Genomic DNA, 18,879 nt, shown 5'->3' on the forward strand with positions numbered 1-18,879 from the left:
GATCCAAGGATCCAGAATGATGCCAGGTCTTCTTTTCCTGATTTATCGCAAGTACTCACACCACTGTTCAGAGAACAAAGAACATCATTAGCATATCTTAACTTCCTCAAGGTACAACGTGCTCAGAACATTAGTTTTTGCCAATGGGGGTAAAAATATTATGCCTATGCACTTTGTAAAAAACTTATTCCTAAGCAACGATGACTATAAAGGGCGACATTCGAATCAGGACTTGGTTCATAACGTACCAGGCACAGAGAGCCTTAAAATTAACTCGCGTAAAAAGGCAAATCCCATCACATTCCATTGCAAATGGAAGGCTCACAACTGGTTTCCCAGGCTTTTATATGCCTGCAAGCATGAATCAAAGAACCAAAAATGAATACAGTAGCCTCTCATCTGCCTTATTCACCTTTGTGTCACCTGAAGAACCCAGCACTGAGGAGGTGCACCTGCATTCACACATACAGAGCTAGTACCTACGTAAATTCTCAATACTTCAAGTTTTAACTGTGACAATTTCAGGCATAAATAAATTGGAAATCAATAGTCCCAAAATACTGCTTTCAACTTGAGTTCCAGGAATACTCATAAATACCAATTTATTTGCTCAAAGACAAAGTAAGAGAAAAAAAAAAGAGGTAGCCTTTTTCTCTTGATTCGCCCCCAATAAATTCTGCCTAAATGCAGGATTTAGGATCTCTTTCTATCCAATGTTAGAAGACCTAACAATCTCAAATTAAAGGGTAGGAAAGCCACAAACAACTCAAGTGGGGTTGTCACCATTAAAATCCTCTTAAGGACTTGGTGGGGAAGCAGGAAAAACACTGTCAGACATACCTGGTGTGAGATACCACCAACTGAACATTCTAAAAATGCCGGTCAAAGTGACAGAGAAAAGCAGGGATCTTTGGTTTGTGTTCTAGACAGCGCCTAGGACACACTGGCACTCAGTAACTATTTATTGAATAAGAGCTTATTTCTCAGACTTACTGGGACAGATCAAAGAGGCCAGCAATCAGATTTTTTAAACTGAAAAAATAAAAACGACCAAGGAGCTAAAAATCTGTGAGTGCTCAAGTTCCAGGTTTTAAAAAATTATTATGATGTCAAACTTAACTACAGAATCCTTAAATGTTAAAAAAAGACTCTATAATCTTGCCAAAAAAAAAAACCAGACCTTGTAAAAAATAAAAGGCAACCTCAGTGCTGACGGTATCTAAAAATAGAATGGGGCTAATGGAAGAGACTTTAAGTGGGAAGGTTAAAGATGGCTCTCCCAGCTCTTGAAAAGACAGTCCTATCCAGGTCTGGTTTTACTCAGAAATTCTGAAGTGTGAATTTTAGGCTTCAATCGCCAGGCTCATAAGACAGACTTCATTTAGTCCCTGGGCTGTTCAAAATACATAAAGAAAGGTGCCAAAAACTCTGAGGCTGCCTAACAGGAGAAGAAAACACTTTTCAGGGTTTTTTAACAAAGCAAAATCTAGCACAGACTAATTCCAGTTTGAGGAATGACCTCTCTGATCCGTGGAATCTCCTCCATAACTTCGAGAAAGGATGGACCAGATTAAAGTCATGGAATTTGGAAAGGGAAAATGGCTAACAAGGCTACTTTACATTGGGAAAAGTCAGACCTTCGATGGGAAACTTGTGGATTGTCCACAGCACTGCTTCTATGCTATTCTACAACTCCGCAAGCCACAGGTAACTGAGGGCAACGCAAAATAATTCTTGTCTATAGACAAGAAATGCATTCTGTTCAGTCAGGGACAACACTCCTTCCTCCCCCAGCAGACAGTCTGCCTCCATTTGGACATTCACTTCAATATTTCTGATCCACAAATGTGCCTATCCTTCAGATTCTCTTTTGAACTGGTTGTAATACTTCTTCCATCTTCTCATTAATTAGTTAAATAATATCTTTAACATGTTTATATTTCACTTTTCTATTTGTCTGGGAGTCATGATTTCACCTTTATTTAACCATTGTCTTTTGATAACATAGTTTTAGAGTCTTTCTTCTAAACAGAGGTCAACATTCAAATATGCTAAAATAGTCACTATTCCAATCTAAATTTTATTGATTTCAGTGAAGACAAATAGTAATTAATACACAAAAACGATACACAGAACTAACTGAAGTCTATCATTTGCTGATCTTAAATTGCAAATGCTTCCCTTGTCCCGTGAAAGTGACAACTGTCTTAAGTCTCGGCTTACCGCATTCCTTCTCCACGTCAAACTCTCCATTTAAAATCCAATATGTGTCCCCACGTTCCCTCTTATACGGATCACCATAAATAATACTGGATTTGGGTTGAATTATTTAGCACTTTTCTGTTTCGTAAAGATCTTACATTTATCTAGAAGCTAAACTATTTCCATCTGTTAATTTCCTCCCTGCTCAAGAAAATTTCCTACAAACATTTTATTACCACTTACAGGAGTCCTTATTACTCGTTCTCCTAATTCTCATTTTTCAGCCGCAATTACTCATCTCCATGTCTCTAGTATCCTCAAGGTAGAGTTAAGACATGGCAAGGACCCCAAACATTTCTCTGAGCCCTTGACTCACGATCTAGTTTTCAATCCAAGCTACCTCTACTTTAACTCCAAAGGGTGTTTTAAAATTTTTGAAATAAAATTTTAATTATAAAAAAAATATTATAGCATTCTCTCTTCTAAAGGCCAGGTAACAAATGATCTTGACGCAACTCCCCATTAAATGGAAAAAAAGTTAAGATTAGAAATATACAGATTCTTGCCAAACTATTTTAGAGCTGGAAGCATATGGTAAACTAACCAAATCAAATATCTTCCAAATCAAAGTCTAAGTCATTTTTGTTATAAAAGGTAAAAAAAAAGAAAAGGGTGGCAAGTCAAAGACTACATGAAAGCTCTTGGTGGCCTGGTCATCAGAGCTTCAAGATTTCCTGAGGCCAAGAGCCTGACTTAGCCACCGGCTGGGAGTTCTGTGGGGTCACACCTGCCTCCCCCAAGCTGGCACAATCTACGTGAAGAATTCCTTTGAGGACTTTCTGGTAAGCAAGCATTTAAGACTCCCAACAAACAGCCTTACATATGATTGATCCTGAGCTACGCTTCCCAAAATAACTTGTTCCCTTGGAGCCTGGGTAATTATGTGCACGATGTGGCTCTGTGACAGCGTAGACCCAACTGTTGCTCAGTTTTAGGCGACAGCAACATTTATTGTACTTTCATTCTTCTCTTCTTCAGGATGAATTCAAGGTTAAAGAAAGCACACCAATGCTCCCCTCAACCCCTCAGCCCATCCTGGCAACTGGGGAAGCAGCTTGTACTACACAGACAGCAAAATAAACATTCTTTAATTCAAGTTCACCATACTGTTACTATTTTCAGGGACCCAAATAAATGGCTGCCTACACCGAGGGCTGAAAGTGTTCATTTAGAACGAAACAGCTCTCTGTAACACACCATACTCTCTGCATTGGCGTTTTGGATCAGAGCACAATTCTAAGTCAGGAACAGCCGCCCCAGTCAGGTACACCTAGAGATTTCCTCTACATATGGGAAAAGCCCTGGGTAACATCAGAAGAAAAACAGGGAAGCCAGGCATTTCCAAAGTTCCTGCCCACTCCACACAGGAGGGAACCAGGCTGAGATTTCCTCCATCAAGATGTTCTTTCCTAGGGCTCAGGCTGAATGGAATGTGTTCATAAAAATATATAAGGAAGTCTTTGTATCCTGAGCCATTTCAGGCAATTATATATAATAGTATAAAACATATAAGTATATGCTTCTATAGTATAGCATAAAGTGATCTAGCAGGCCATAGGGCAAAATGTTAACAAAAGTTTTCTCTAGACTGTGACTTTAAAATTTCTTATCTATATTTTCTACAATGAAAATGTATGAATTATGCAATTATTTAATTATAAATGTATCTTAAAAAAGTAACTCAGAAAAGTATATAAAATTTTTTAGCCTAGATTCTTTGCTCTTCCCTGGTTATCTGTAATTACGTTAGCTAGCTTTCCTTCATTCATCATCCACGTTTCTTGCAGAAGAACTACTTAAATTGGATATAATCCAGCAACCCTAGATTTCTGAAATTAATCACTCAATGTAGCGCTACTTCAAGACTTTTTTTTAAGTTTCACATTAAAATCCCTATTTCGACATCACATTTTAAAACCCTAATGGAGAAGGTACACACTGTCCAAATTCTAGGACAGGAGACTAGAAATCCTTTGGAGCCCTTAATATCCAGTTACCCAGATACTCGTTACAGTAATAGCACCCACTGTCACCCACCAGGTATTTCTGACAGGATTTTTCCTGCTCCCCTACCGAGTCCTTAAAGGACCCAACAGTGACTGCCCCACCTGTGTCTCACGCACTCAAGGGAAAAGTTTACTTGGAACACGATTTTATCACACAGTGAAAATACTGATCACCACTCCATTCCCAGATTTGCAAGTGTCTGAACACACAAATATTTTTTCTTAGAAAAGACTTAAACTGTCATAAAAACAAACCTAGAGATCTGACCTTGGTAATTGGTTCAGATATTTAAATAATGTTCAATCCTTAGTTTTCCAGACATGCAAAACAAGCATCCTTAACGTTGAGCACATGTAAAGTGTGAGCATATGTAATATTTATAAAACCAAATATATAGCATATAAAATACCAAGTGTAATGGTGACATGCATTTCAGAGGAGAACCTGGCCCCCAAGAGGGCTCCAGCAGGGTTGGGGGTCCCCTATCCCTCCAGACACAGGGCTCTCTCCCACAGCAGGCTGCAAGGCTCAGTCTTCTGAAAGATTCATGAATTAAAAGACTCAGAAATCACTAGACTCTGGTATCCAAATTTGTCAAAGTATTAGAAATCTCATTTCACTAATATTTGTATTTTTTAAAGTTCAAAAATAGGCCAGTCCTTTGAGAGAAGGCATTACTAGCCTGTGTAAATTACTTGGGCCTCAATATTATTTTAACCTTCTCTGAGATTGCTGTGTCTATCTCCTTTGAACAGAGTGACCATAGAGTTTGTAGTCTAAACTGGACCACTTCTGAGAGTCAAAGGAGACGTTCTTTCTAATTACTCTGGGACAACAGCCACCACTGGGACTGTCCTGGGCAAACAGGACGTAGGGTCACACTACTTCTGAAATTACTCACCCTCCTTCATCATTTCCTTCAGAAAGAATAGAGGGTTGAGAGACGAACAATACATCATACACTGTAAACTTACACAATGTTATATGTTAATTAGATCTCTACAAAGCTGGGAAAAAAATAAAATAATCTTTGTAAGGAATGAAATGGTGCATGCATGCAGCCCCCCATCACTTCCAGGCCTACCCTGAAAATTCACATATCTAAAAGAACAAGGGCCTGATGAGTGTCTAAATAAAATTCCCGGAAGCAGTCTTGGCAAGACCGCCCCTAAAAATAACCTTTCCCCAAGAACCCTTTAAATGTCTGCCCTGCTCCTTCCTCCGGCTGTACTCTGGGGGTGGCAGAGGAAATAAAGATGCAGAAGTATCGAATTCAGCATCCTCAGACATTGTTCCCACCTCCTCTCTCAAATTCAAGCTCACCACTCAAAGCAGTAAAAGCAACGGTCACAGGAGCTAAGAGAGGACTAGACCAACAAACCTGGAAGAGGTTATAGGGTCAGTTTATCAGATCAGTTCACAGCAGCAGGAGAGAAATACTCCTTCCACAGAGCATATATCCCATCAATACTGACTTCACACGTGGGCACAAATAGTAATGATCCAAATTTACATGATGCTAAGAGGCTTCGCCTCTGCACAAAAATTGTGCTTTCTTAGCACAATTCCATCCTCCTCTCCTATCGGGCCTGACATTCACCCCTAGGGTCCTTCCCAGAATTAGACAACATGGTTACTGTCTTAGAAAGGTCACCTTTAAAATACTGATGATCTATGGAAAGGCAGGTCTTGGGAATCCTTAGTTTTCAGGAATAGACAATTACAGTGTTAAGAACCTAAGAAATCATTAGGAGAATCTGGGGGCGAGGGGAGGTATATAAGCAGAGCAGGGAGGAGGCCTCGATGGCCAGAAGGGGTAGCAGAAAGCACGCACGGGGTCTTGGGCGAGGAGAGAGGAGTTCCAAAACCGGGAAGGCAACAATTGGCCCACTTTGAAGTTTTGCTTCAGGCTAATTTCTTTCAAAATATTGTTTAACAAATAAAGCATTTGTTGAACATAAAATTTTTTTTATCCTTTTAGAATAGGACATCCCTGGTAATCATTTCACAATGTATACAGTATATCAACACATGTTGTACACTTTAAATATACACAATTTTTTATTTGTCAATTATACCTCAATAAAGCTGGGGGGAAAAAAAAGAACTGACCTTCCCTAGTCATGAAACTTGGGTTTTCCTCGGCCAGTTGGGTTCAGAGGGATTCACTATATTCTCTATTCTCTCTGCTTTCATGTATGTTTGAAATTCTGCATAATAAGCAGTTAAATAAGTAAAAGAAAAGCAGGACTTTTTGAATGTAAAGTAAAGGGAGCCCTTGGCACTGCCATTTCACAACATCTTAGGATAAATCTCCCTGGAGCCCGGATCTTGAAGAGCACTCCTGTTCATTAATACATCCTCATGCCTGCAGAAGGAGAACTCTAATCTACACTCAGTCTCGTTGTCTAGCCACAAGAGAGAGTTGACTCAAATACTTAGGCATCCTGAATTCTAGCTTCTTTTGGATCTGAGTCAGACAAACCAGCAGTTAATTCCAAAGATGTGCCCTTCATGGCATGTCCCATAAAACTCCATTTGAGAAGTCTGGCTGGCTTTTCCTGTGGTCCCTTCCTCCTGCTTTGGGCATTTCTGTTGGACAAACCAACAGCTAGAGCCTGACATGGAGATAATCTTCAAATGACAATATTCACCATGCCTCAAAATTTAGTTTTCTCATTCTCATCAGAAGTTTCCAGTTGTACCCATTTAGAAGTTAAAAATTCACAGACACACACACCCTTCCACAATGGCAGTAGGTTATCGATAAGTGAGAAATTAGGAATACTGAATCCAGGCTTCTCCTCTGGCTTCTTGGTTACAAGTAAGAGCAGAAAGCAACAAAAACAGGAGTTTAGTAGTTAAAAACACAGCCTGTAGACTTAAGCAGCCTCTCTCCAAAACTCAACTCTGCTGCTCGTAGAACTATACAATAAAACAACTAGAATCTCCACATTTATAAAATTTCAATTGTGAGCCAGAACTGAATCTTCATAATTTAGATAAAATTCTATGTGCATTTTCAGCTACCACTTCCTCAGCCTTGGACAAGTTACTTAACTTCCCTAGCTGAAAAATGAGGATAACAATACTCATCTCTCAAGATTCTTGTGAAGATCGAATAAAATAATATCTATAGTTAAAATAGTGCCTGGCAATTCTCAATAAATAGCTGCCCTGCCCTATAGTGAATAGTTTGGGATACATGGAACAAAACATCACATCCCTTCCCCCTCTTTTTCTTAATCCACTGGGAAAAATCCACATATAATATCACTTTTACTGTCTTGTTGGAATTCTTTTAGTTTTGGTGTTACACTGAAAAAAAAATTAAAACATTCTTATATCCAAAAATTTAACATAAAAGATCAAAGTATGCAATAAAATATTGCATTTTACTATCTATTTCATAAAATTGCAATAATAGAATAGAAATATACAGTTTGTAAAATGAAAACATATGGTTTGCATTTTTCCAGCTAACATCTCTCTCCCCAACCTGAGCCTTGCCCCTGCCTGCCCTCAAAAATATGTATGTTTCAAAATAGAAAAATACTAACCTCTATGGGTAATCTCTAAGTTGATTATAATTTTGTATATGTCTCTTACCATTTTCATGGCTGATGCTAATATCCAAAATATCGATAATATTTTTTAAAAACCTTAAAACAAACCACCTAAATGAGGACAATAATTGACTTCATTTCCTTAATTTTATAAATGACAAAACAGGAGAAGGAAATCTATCTCGGGGTTAAATTCTACATTTACTATGTAAAGATGAAACAAATTCTACTTTTATCAGTAATCCTTACAAATTTTCAATAAAGACTTCCTCAATAAAGCCTATCATTGGCCACTCTAACTGCAGAAGGATTTTATGTCACAGACTTGAGCACAACATCACAAATAATTTCTTACAGCTTTTCACTTCCTTTGAAGCATAACTCATCTCATGAGCTAAAAGATACCCCATTCCACAGTGCCAAATCCCTGGGTTTCTGTTCCAGCAACTAAACCAATTCAAATGCCAGCTTCAGACGGACTGGAGAAGTTCCAATGGAATACCAAGGTGAGATTTCTCCAGGAAGAAAATCAAAGACATCTCAACAGTTCAAGCGGTCCCAAGTTGTCTACTGCACGCATGTTTTCAACCAGAGAAGCAAGGCTTCCACATTCAGGTAACGTCACTGCGTCCTCTAGGGGTCCTCCATTCTTTGCTCACCTCAGCGCCTTTCAGGTAGATATTCTTCCATTTTCCCCTCCCCAAAGTTTCAACCATCGCCTATAAGCAGATAACTCCTATACCTAAATCTCCGGCCTTGACCTTTCTCCTTGATATTTCCATTGGACACTAAGCTCTCAATCCAAATCTCACATTTTTTTTATTGGTTATTTTGTTTTTGTTTTTTTTTTTCATTTATTTATTTTCGGATGTACATCACAATATATTTCGAATTCTGTGTAGATTACATCATTTTCACCACCCGAAAACTAATTATAGACCATCCCCTCACACGTGAGCTCAATCACCCCTTTTGCCCTCCCTCCTCCCCCCTTCCACTATGGTAACCACCTATCCAACCTCCAACGCTATGTGTCTGTTTGTCGTTGTTTTTATCTTCTACTTATGAGTGAGATCATATGGTATTTGACTTTCTCCCTCTGACTTACTTCACTCAGCATAATACCCTCAAGGTCCATTCATGTTGTCACAAATGGCCGGACTGCATCATTTCTTATGGCTGAGTAGTAGTCCATCATGTATAAATACCACATCTTCTTTATCCATTCATCCCTTGATGGGCACCTAGGTTGGTTCCAAGTCTTGGCTATTGTGTATAATGCTGCAGTGAACATAGGGGTGCAGGTATCTTTATGCCTTTGTGTTTTCAAGTTCTTTGGATAAATACCCAGCAGTGGGATAGCTGGATCATACGGTAGAACTATCCTTAATTTTCTGAGGATATTCCATACTGTTTTCCATAGTGGTTGCACCAGTTTGCACTCCAAGCCTCACATTTTTAACTTCTCCAAAACCCAACAACCCCCTTACTTTCCCAAATGAATACCAAAGTCTTTAGCAATAAGGCTAGAAATGATTAGAATTCAGTTTTATGGCTCGGCTGTTGTGTAGTATTGGTCAAGGACCTCAGATATAGTGGGACAATACTGTTACCATGGTTTTATTGGAGTGAACCATAAGAAATTGAAATTTTTGGAGGACAAAATGATCAGTATCGAGAATTTCATATGGTTCAACCTAATACATGTAAAATATCTCAAAACGTTAATAAAGAGGAATGTGATTACCTACCTTCTAAGTAATTATTATTTTCACGTCTTGTTTGACTATAACGAAGTAACTTAAAGACTCCCTATGACTTTAGAAGATAGGATTTCTTGATTTGCCAATCTCAATTATAACTGTCTGTGTAAAACTCAATCACAGCTTCTTATTAAATATTGTTCTCAGTCCCCCTAAACAATCTCATATTCACCTACTTGTCCATTTGGTCCTCACAATCACTAAAAAATGAGAGTTTTCCCAAGATAGCATGTCTTTTAATGAAAAGGTTGTAATAGACACTAACAACTATAGTAATTTCTACGGACTACGACAGACACATTTATCCCCTGGGCAAAAACAAACAAACAAAACAAGACAACTCAAAGTCATGCTAACTTCTTAGTCTTGGACTTGGCATGTATCAGTACTGCTCAGGCACAAACTTTTCCAGGACCACACACACTCTTCAGAATCACCTGCATCTATTCTCTGTTTTCCAATTCCACTATGAATGAAGCATAGCATGTTTTCCAAAGAAATTTATTTTATCATGTCTTATACACAAAAACACAAATTTAAATTTATACTTATTTGAATCATAAATGAATTTGGAATTTTATCAAGTGGATTGTCAATCTGGAAAAAACAGTCATTTTGAATCAAATTTAAGTTACCAGAGCTTTGTTCATTAATATGGTGACACATTTTATTACAATTTAAATAAATCTGCATGTATGATTTTTTTTACTTTTATTTTTTATCACAGTAACATTGGATTATAACATTATACAGCATGTAGGACTTTTTAATACCAAATTATTTTTTAAAAGATTAAGCAGCTTATCTTTGAAGGCTCAGTCTTAGAATTAAACCAGAGAACTCCATCATTTTGGGGACTTCAGAAAACGCTTTAAGAAAATATTTTTTAAAAGCATTAAACAATAAGCATGAGTTGGAGTTAACATATTGATAGCTCAAGCAGCTATAAAGATTCCAAAAAAATTTTAATTATACTAACTTCTTTTCAAAAATATGACTCATAATTCCTTCATTCCACAAATCTGAGCACAGACTCTGAGCAGGCCCACTGCAGGCACCGGAGAGGAGCATCCGCTCACAGACCTCAGAGGGGAGACCCAGACAGCACCAGGTGACCCACATGCTAGAGGGCAGGCCGCCCAGCAGTGGGGCCTGAAGGAGAAGGAACTCATAAGAGGGGCAGAGGAGGTAGGGGCTGAGTATAAGGCAAAGGGGAGTCAAACATGGGGAGGGCCACTCTGCACGGTTGGCTCTTAAAGAACCTGGGGGCACGTGGAATAGTGGACAGAGGCTAGCTCAGGCCTGGCCTCACAACCCACTGCAAGAGGTCTGAACTCTCTCCTGAAGGCAGTAAAAGAACCACAGAGAGGCTTTAAGCAGGGACTATCAGGAGCAGGTTTGTGTTAGAAAGATCATTCCTGTCGGCATCACGGTGAAAAGCCTGAAGACAAGCATGATCTGCGGGAGAGTGACAAAGCAGGAGGCCACCACCCCCATCCAGGCAGGAAACACAGAGAGTCAGAAGGCCTTAAGGCACATCACAGGAGGAAGGGGCAGAGTCCAGACGGCTTCAGGAGGTGGGCTCCACAGGAATTGGAAAAAGGGGGGCATCAAGGATAACATCTAGGCTCCTGGCTTGGGCACCGGGAGGGAGATGTTTCCACTCACCATGACAGGGAACCACATACGAGGGGCACTTTGGAAATACTCTCGACTTTCTTTCACCAGCCTGGTTGAATGGGGTGTCCCTCCTCTGTGCTTCTGACGGGCCTGTTCTGTCTCCTAAGTAGGCTGTAAGCTCCTGACGGCCAAGGGTGCTGTCAACTCAATTCACTATCCGTGGCCCTGAGCAGGACCATAATAAATGTCTGCCAAATGAACGCAAGAATGAAGAGTGATGCTGTGCTCCATTTATATTTTGTTCTTCAATAAGGTTGCAGGTAAAAACGTCTTCTGGTTTCCGATCTAGAGAATTGTGGGGAGGGGTGTTGTGTGTGCGTGCAGGTGTGTGTGCCTGTGCTCAGACAGATACACGCTTGTGTAAAAAATGTTCCTCAGACTTCCTTAGAAAGACCAATTTCTTGCAATCAAGATTTTGCTTCCTCTGAAATTTGTCTAGCACGGTAGTTAGCAAGCTTCTCCCCTAACCTTTGCTTTCTGTTCTTTCTGGAAGAATTAGTACTGTTCCCAGGGAAACAGTGGTACAATTCCGACTGTCCTCCAACGTATTCCCTATCAACTCCTCTGCTCGTCGCGGCAGCCCCCCACCCACTCCGGAGCTGCGCCTTGTCTGTAGGTGTCTCCCAGCTGCAGCCACTCACAGCAGCACTTTCTGACAGGGTTCTGAAGCTGCGTTAATTAAGTTTCCCAGCTAAGAGTTATATTCCTCCTCCCACTCTCAGAAAATCTTGTTTTGGGTTCAAGTTTCTTCCTTGGTGAATTTGGCTGAAGGGGTAGGGCAGATCCCAGGACACATCACCGTGCCTCACGGAGGATGCACAGACGAAGAGCGGTCTTTCTGCCTTCCACACAGGCCCCTGTGATTCTCCACAGCAAACCAAGCGCATGTTCAGGACAACAGGCCCTCGGGGGGCTGGTGTTTCTTAGGGCTCATACTAAATTCTGCCTTTACACACCTGCCCATCAACAACTTTCTCTGCCCATCAAAGCCCACCTGACACTCCAGCCCTCCCTTCCAGTACCGGCCACAGGGACACAGGACTCGCCCCTCAGCACTGCGGCCCACTCCCTTGCACTGACACACCCCGTAAATACTTAGCTTTCCATCCAGACGCAATCTCCTAGGGGATAAACAGACTCTCCTCATTAGTTTGTTGGTTACTTGTCAACACCACTGTCTTGAGTTTTAAGTCCAGGAGCTCTCATGGTGAGGTCATGTCTGCTTAATTGGATTTATACAACAGCCCGCGTGGAACAACATGGGGTTATTTAATCCTTTTTATAATCCCTCCTGATCACTCTCAAATTGATGCCTTCCTCACCACTGCTTCTATTAGCCCCCTCATTCTAATCCTCACCACCTTATCCTTAGGATCCCTTAACGGGCGTTTGCCTGGGGGCCCCACCTCAGGCCCTTATGCAGTCTGACTTATTCTGCAAACAATATCCTACTTTAAGCTCAGCTCTTCCTAGCTCAGAACCCTCCAGAGCGCTGTGCTGCCTGGAGAATAGAGTCCACACTCACCCTGGCATGCCAGGTCCTCTACAACCTGGGCCCCGTTTACCTACCCAATTTTCTCTCAATTTGAATGCAGATTCAAATTTATGAATCTGCATCTTTAGCTTCAGTTAAGCCCATCTCCTCTTCACACTTCCTCAAACTCATCATGAGGATTCAAACACATCAAAGAATACAGAGCTGGGGGTCAGGACACCGAATCCTGGTGTGGCCACCTTGGTTACTTTCTCCTTCCACAGTCCCCTCTCTGAGCTTGTCCCTCCATCTCTTTATCAGACCGTGGGTGAGGGGGTCCCATGAAATAACGGATGTGAGGGTGCTTTCCCAGTGCTAAAGGGTCATGTACACACTTATTATAACATCACACTTATCACTCCCTCTCCCCGCCCCCCGGCAAAAAAAGACCCCCATCACTCTATTTCTCTAGGCAGGAATGCTCTCTTTCTCTTCTCCACTCAGCTAACATTTAGTAAGTACACAAATTAAGGCCAACCCCACATTCTACTCCCTTATAAAGTTGTTTCTTCATTATTCTCACCCATGGTGATTTTCCTTATTTGACCTATAATTTTTGCTCTTTATACAACAAGCATCTGCAACCTAATATAAAACAATTTCCTAGGGGCTAGCCCCATGGCCAAGTGGTTAAGTTCGCGCACTCCACTTTGGTGACCCGGGGTTTCACTGGTTCGGATCCCGGGCGCGGACATGGCACTGCTCATCAGGCCATGCTGAGGTGGCGTCCCACATGCCACAACTAGAAGGACCCACAACTAAAAATATACAACTATGTACCGGGGGACTTTGGGAAGATGGAAAAAAAAAAGAAAAAAGATCAGCAACAGACGTTACCTCAGGTGCCAATCTTAAAAAAAAAAAAAAAAATTGCCTAGGTTCTAAGTGTTCAAGCGTGTAAATCCTGTCTTTAAAAATACATGAGGTGGGGGGATGGGAAGTTATTGTTTAACTAGAATAGAGTTTCATTTTGGGATGATGAAAAGGTTCGGCAGACGGATGTGAAGGTATTAATGTCACTGAACTGTATCCCTAAAAATGGTTAAAATGATCAATTTTATGTTACATTTATTTTACCATAATTTTAAAAAGTACATCAAAGACTCTAAGGAAGAAATCCTGTACTTCACCATCTGTCACTCATGCTCATTACTATTACATCGCCTCATAAAATTAAGAAACATCTGCTGCACAAGGATAAGAGTCATAACATCTGAACATTTACAGATCACTTGACACATACAAAGCCACTTCAACATCAACTAGTCAAACCATTTGATCCTGAAAGCCCCTGTGAGGTAAGAAAGACAGGTATCAGTTATCTTTATTTTCTAGATGAAGAAATGGAAACTGGAGAGGTTTAGTGACTTGATTATGGTGCAACAGAGAGTACCAGGCAGAGTGGAGATTTATGTGCGTCTCATGAATCTGAGAAATTTCACAAGCTTTTATTTGTTGTTTGTTTTTTGTTAATTGTTCACTTTATTGGAACAATTAGTGCCTATTCACCCCAGAAAAATGCATGCACGAGCCTATTCCTCTGGGCAGGGGAGAAGAGCATTCACGTGGCGCCCTTAATCAGCAGCTGCTCTCCACCAACACTGAAAGGGGCCACGCTCAGCTTCCCTGGCTCTCTACACAATCCAGACCCTGTGGGCAGCTGCTCCTGCACACGTGTCCTTCAATGCTGCCGACCCGACATGGCAACATTTTAGCCTGGAGGACAGGAGGTGCTCTGAGGTGAATGGTGAATTGGTCCATCTAAATTGTGACTATTCAGAAGACCTTGAATTTCTTTAGGAATGACTGAAACCAATCAGAACTCTGAACGTGGAACAAATAAATGACTCTCTCAGGCTCTCGACAACTGGCAGAAAAGTTTATGGATCATCCAGCCATATACAGATTAAGGATGCAAGGACCCTTGATGCATCGAAACACTCAGCCATCTCCTTAAAAGGTCTGTTGGAGCCTGGCAGAGTGGTGAGGACAGCGCCCTGTGCTGCGGAGATAGCACACATACTCAGCATTGCTCTTCTGACAAGTCACCTCCTGATTAGGCTTCAGCTGAATTAAAGGCTGAATGTGTTCCTTGGTTCCAGGAGAAGCTTGCTTTTAAACACCAAAACTCTAGAAGTTCCAAAAGTCCACTGAAGAGAGCCTAACTTATGCAATATGTATATCACATAATTATAACATAATATAATATAAATATAAATATAATAATTCCTAATATAAATATTCCTATTCTGGTTTACTAAACATCCTTGAAAGAGAAGGGGAGCACTTTGAAATGCCTGCATGTCCTCATGCAAAATTCAACATCTTCTCAATTGCCTCCTTGGGAAAAAGCACCTCACTTCCTTACAAAACTGACAACAAAACTACAAGATGTTCCAAAAATTCCACTTCTGTGTATATAACAAAAAAAACTGAAAGCAGGGTCATGAAGAGATATCTGTACACCCATGTTATAGCAGCACTACTCAAAATAACCAAAGGGAGAAGCAATCCAAGGGGCCATTGATGGATGAATGGATAAACAAAATGTGGTATACATATGTGGTGGAATATTATACAGCCTTAAAAAGGAAGGAAATTCTTCTATAACATGGATGAACCTTGAATACATTATGCTAAGTGAAGTAAGGCAGACAGCAAAAGGAGAAATATTGGATTACTCCGCTTATATGAGGTACTTAGAGTCGTCAAATTTGTAGACACAGAAAGTAGAATGGTGGTTGACAGGCACTAGGGAGAGGGAAGAACAGAAAGCTATTTTTTAATGGGTTTATAGAGTTTAGTTTTGCAAGATGGAAAGAGTTCTAGAGATTGGTTGCACAACATTGTGAATGTATTTAACACTACCCAACTGTACACTTAAAAATGGTTAAGATGGTAATTTTTATATGTATTTTACCACAATTAAAAAAGAAATCTACCAAAAAAAAAAAAAGCACCACACTTTCATGAAGTCCTTCTGTAGCAAGGAATTCCACACCAGAGAGCAAGGATTACCAAAGCCCATGAGACTCTGAACTGTGGATATAATTAGGCACCACATCCATTATAACGCTTCAGACGTCATCATGTGTTACCAGCATCTGTTGACAGATCTCATACCCAGCATATCACTGAAATGGCAAGTGTGGAGAAGGCAGCCCACAATAGAAACAATGGCATTTTATCCTTGACCTGTTCCAACAGTGTGTCTCACAGGACATAAATAGAGGCCACTGCTCTGGCTGCACTGAGCTCACAGTTCAATATTATTTTACTGACTTGAGTAAGTTCTATACCAAAGTAGAAACAGAGTATCTTCTGAACCTGCTCAGGTCTATGCCCCAAAGTAGTGTTTTGTTTTTCCCCAGTGTCTGCAACACTCAACATATCTAAGAAAAAAAATGAATCCTCACTTTAAACTTTTAGCATTATTTTGTACTAGGACCAGGAAGTATGTCTGTTTTTAATAATATACTTCAAGTGCTATACGGTTATTATAATACATTCACACGGGAATCCCAAACTTAAAAAAATTACAAGAATGCAATTATATAAACAATTACATAAACAAATATTGTAAATACCTTAGAAAAATTAAATATGACAGAAGGTATATCAATGTGGTCTTTGGCAATTGACAGCTCTATCCTGCTATTGCACTGTACTTTAAAAAAAATCAAAAGAAACCACTGTGATTAGACTATTACTTTAAAAAATGATGGGCAGACTACCTGTCCAATTCCTTATCTTACTGTTCCTTATAAGAAAAAAAGGCAAACTCTGAAGCAAAGACTTAGGAGTTTGGGGTTTCTTTTTAATCCATGAAAAATGTAGTAATCAAAATTGTGGGGAAATTTTAAAAAGAAACACTCACTGCTAAAACTTAAAGTCATTTTTTAACTTCTTGCTGATGGATAATGCATCAATGAGTCCAGATGACACATTCATAACCTTCAGACCATGTGTTTCCCTCACAAGTCATTTTAAAATTTGTAGGTTTGAAATCTTATTTTCCTTTATAGACGAGACTTCTATTTATCGTTCACATTCTGTTGTTCCCAAGAAGGGAAAGATGGTGGAAGTCTTAGGGAACTAAGGTGGAGAACGAAATGCAGCTAAATTAGTGCTTTCGAATAATAATAGTAAGTGGTATTTTAAGAGAGAAGGCAGATAAAAGAGAAATCTTGATATAAAAATACCATGGTAATTTTATAAATAACAAAAATAAATGGTTATTTGACAATTATCCAAATATGGGACCTCTCTCCTCCAGCTAACACATTTGTTGGGAAAGAAGTATGGGATATATGTTTTCCACAGTCACACACTTATTCACCATGTACTGTCCCATAGTCACCCACAGTGCAGCTACACAGAGCTCTTCCCATGCACACATATGGTCAACAGAGGTTGTCCACTTAGAAGCACACCCTTAGAAGGGAAATCCACTTTGCTCCGCTCCCAGAAAAACAGGGGAAAAAGCAGAGGGCACTTTGCTTTTGCCATGACCTGTCATCATAAGGTTGGGTTAGCAGGTCTGTGCGGGCATGCCTGACCCAGCCAGGCTCTGTGCCCAGCCAAACAGGAGACAGGATTTAGCCTCCTGGTAAGTATCCCCTACTTGCTCTAGCCAAGGGGATCAAGAAGAAACCTTCCAATAGTGGAATGTTCCACTGGGCCCCAGAGAGCACCAACCAAGATGGGCAGGGAGCTTTTAGAGCTGGCTGACTCCCTCGTCCCTTTGTGCTTACCTCAATGAACCATAAATAGAGGGTGAAATAATTATTACTTTATCGGTGAATGTCTAGTTTCACACAGCATCCCTCTCTAAGGAGCCCAACACATTTAATAAATGATTTTCAATTACTCTTTGGGGCAGCCCTGTGAAAAGCGGAAGGAAGCTGATGTTCATTTGACCTCTTTTATCTGGGGAGAGATGCGCTAAGGGGAAAGGACACATCGGGGCCAGGAGACACAACTCTGCGGCCAAGGTCACAGACTCAAGGGGTCCGGAGCGGACACGAGACTCTTTCAAATTCGGATCTAATGCAGGTTAAAACAGAAACACACTCACACAGCGCTGTTCTTCCATTAACATTTTTTGTTTTGTGACTCTTGTCACCCACACGCGCACACAGGCACACGCGCGCGCGCACACACACGACGCCCAGTTTCCTGCCTGTCCCTGGACGTGTTCTTCTTTCTAACGGGGCACCCAGGCTACGATGACATGGGACAACACGACACCTCCATCCAGCCCCTCTCGCTAGTCCACACGGTCGGTGGGCGACGCCCACGGGCCGGAGCCCCGGGGGGAATGGGACACAGACACGCGGGCCAACCCGCGGCTGGCGGGCACGGGGCCCTGGCTGACCTTCCTCTGCTGCTTCTCCCAGGCCGGGTCCAGGAGCAGGTCGCGGTCCCACTCCTCCTCCTGGATCATGTACTCGTCATCTTCGTAGACGTAGTTGTACTGCACGCCGGGCTCTATCTGGTTCATGGCGCTCAGGTAGCCGGGGCTGCGGCGGGCACGCGGGGCGCGGACGGACGCACGGACGGACGGGCGGACGGAGGCGGCGGGGCGCGCGGGGCTCAGCAGAGGCGCGGGCGGCGGCTGGCGCGGGTGACCTTCGCGCGGCTCCTCTCGGGGCGGCGCACCTAGACGCTGGGTCGCGGGCGAAGCACCAGCTCCGGCTGCGAGCAGCCGCCGCGCCGCTTAATACCCGCTCCGCCCGTCACGTGGCCGCCGGCCGCGCCCCCGCCCCACTCCGCCCGCGCCGCCCCCGCCGCTCCGAGCACTTGCCGGCGGGCGGGCAGGGGCGCCGGCGGCTCCCGGGGCCTGGCTCCTACCCCTACCGCCGCTCGAAACCTCCCTGGTGCAGTGCGTTGAGGCTGCCGGCGGCAGCCCACGCCTCCCATCCTCCCTCCTGCCTTCTGGCTCCTGGTGCGTCTTGACTTGCGGGAGCCTGGATCGGTTCCCAGGGTGGGTGGATGTACGCGGGCCAGGGGAGGGACACCCACGACCTGGGTCCCCAACCACCCCCAAAGCATCCAAGTTTTCCAT

General features: G+C 41.9%; 1 protein-coding gene across 1 annotated transcript in view; it reads right to left on the bottom strand.

Moving 5' to 3' along the window:
* The window catches only part of ACTN2 (actinin alpha 2), a 66,225-nt gene extending 47,673 nt beyond the window's left edge, over positions 1-18,552 (bottom strand). The window contains exon 1 of the mRNA XM_014846524.3: positions 18,190-18,552. Coding sequence (XP_014702010.1) covers positions 18,190-18,315 — 126 coding nt within the window. The 5' untranslated portion in view covers positions 18,316-18,552. The remainder of the gene's footprint in view (positions 1-18,189) is intronic.
* Between the last annotated feature and the right edge of the window lie 327 nt (positions 18,553-18,879).

The sequence above is a fragment of the Equus asinus genome, chromosome 2, assembly GCF_041296235.1.
Source record: "Equus asinus isolate D_3611 breed Donkey chromosome 2, EquAss-T2T_v2, whole genome shotgun sequence".
In the NCBI taxonomy this organism is placed as follows: domain Eukaryota; kingdom Metazoa; phylum Chordata; class Mammalia; order Perissodactyla; family Equidae; genus Equus; species Equus asinus.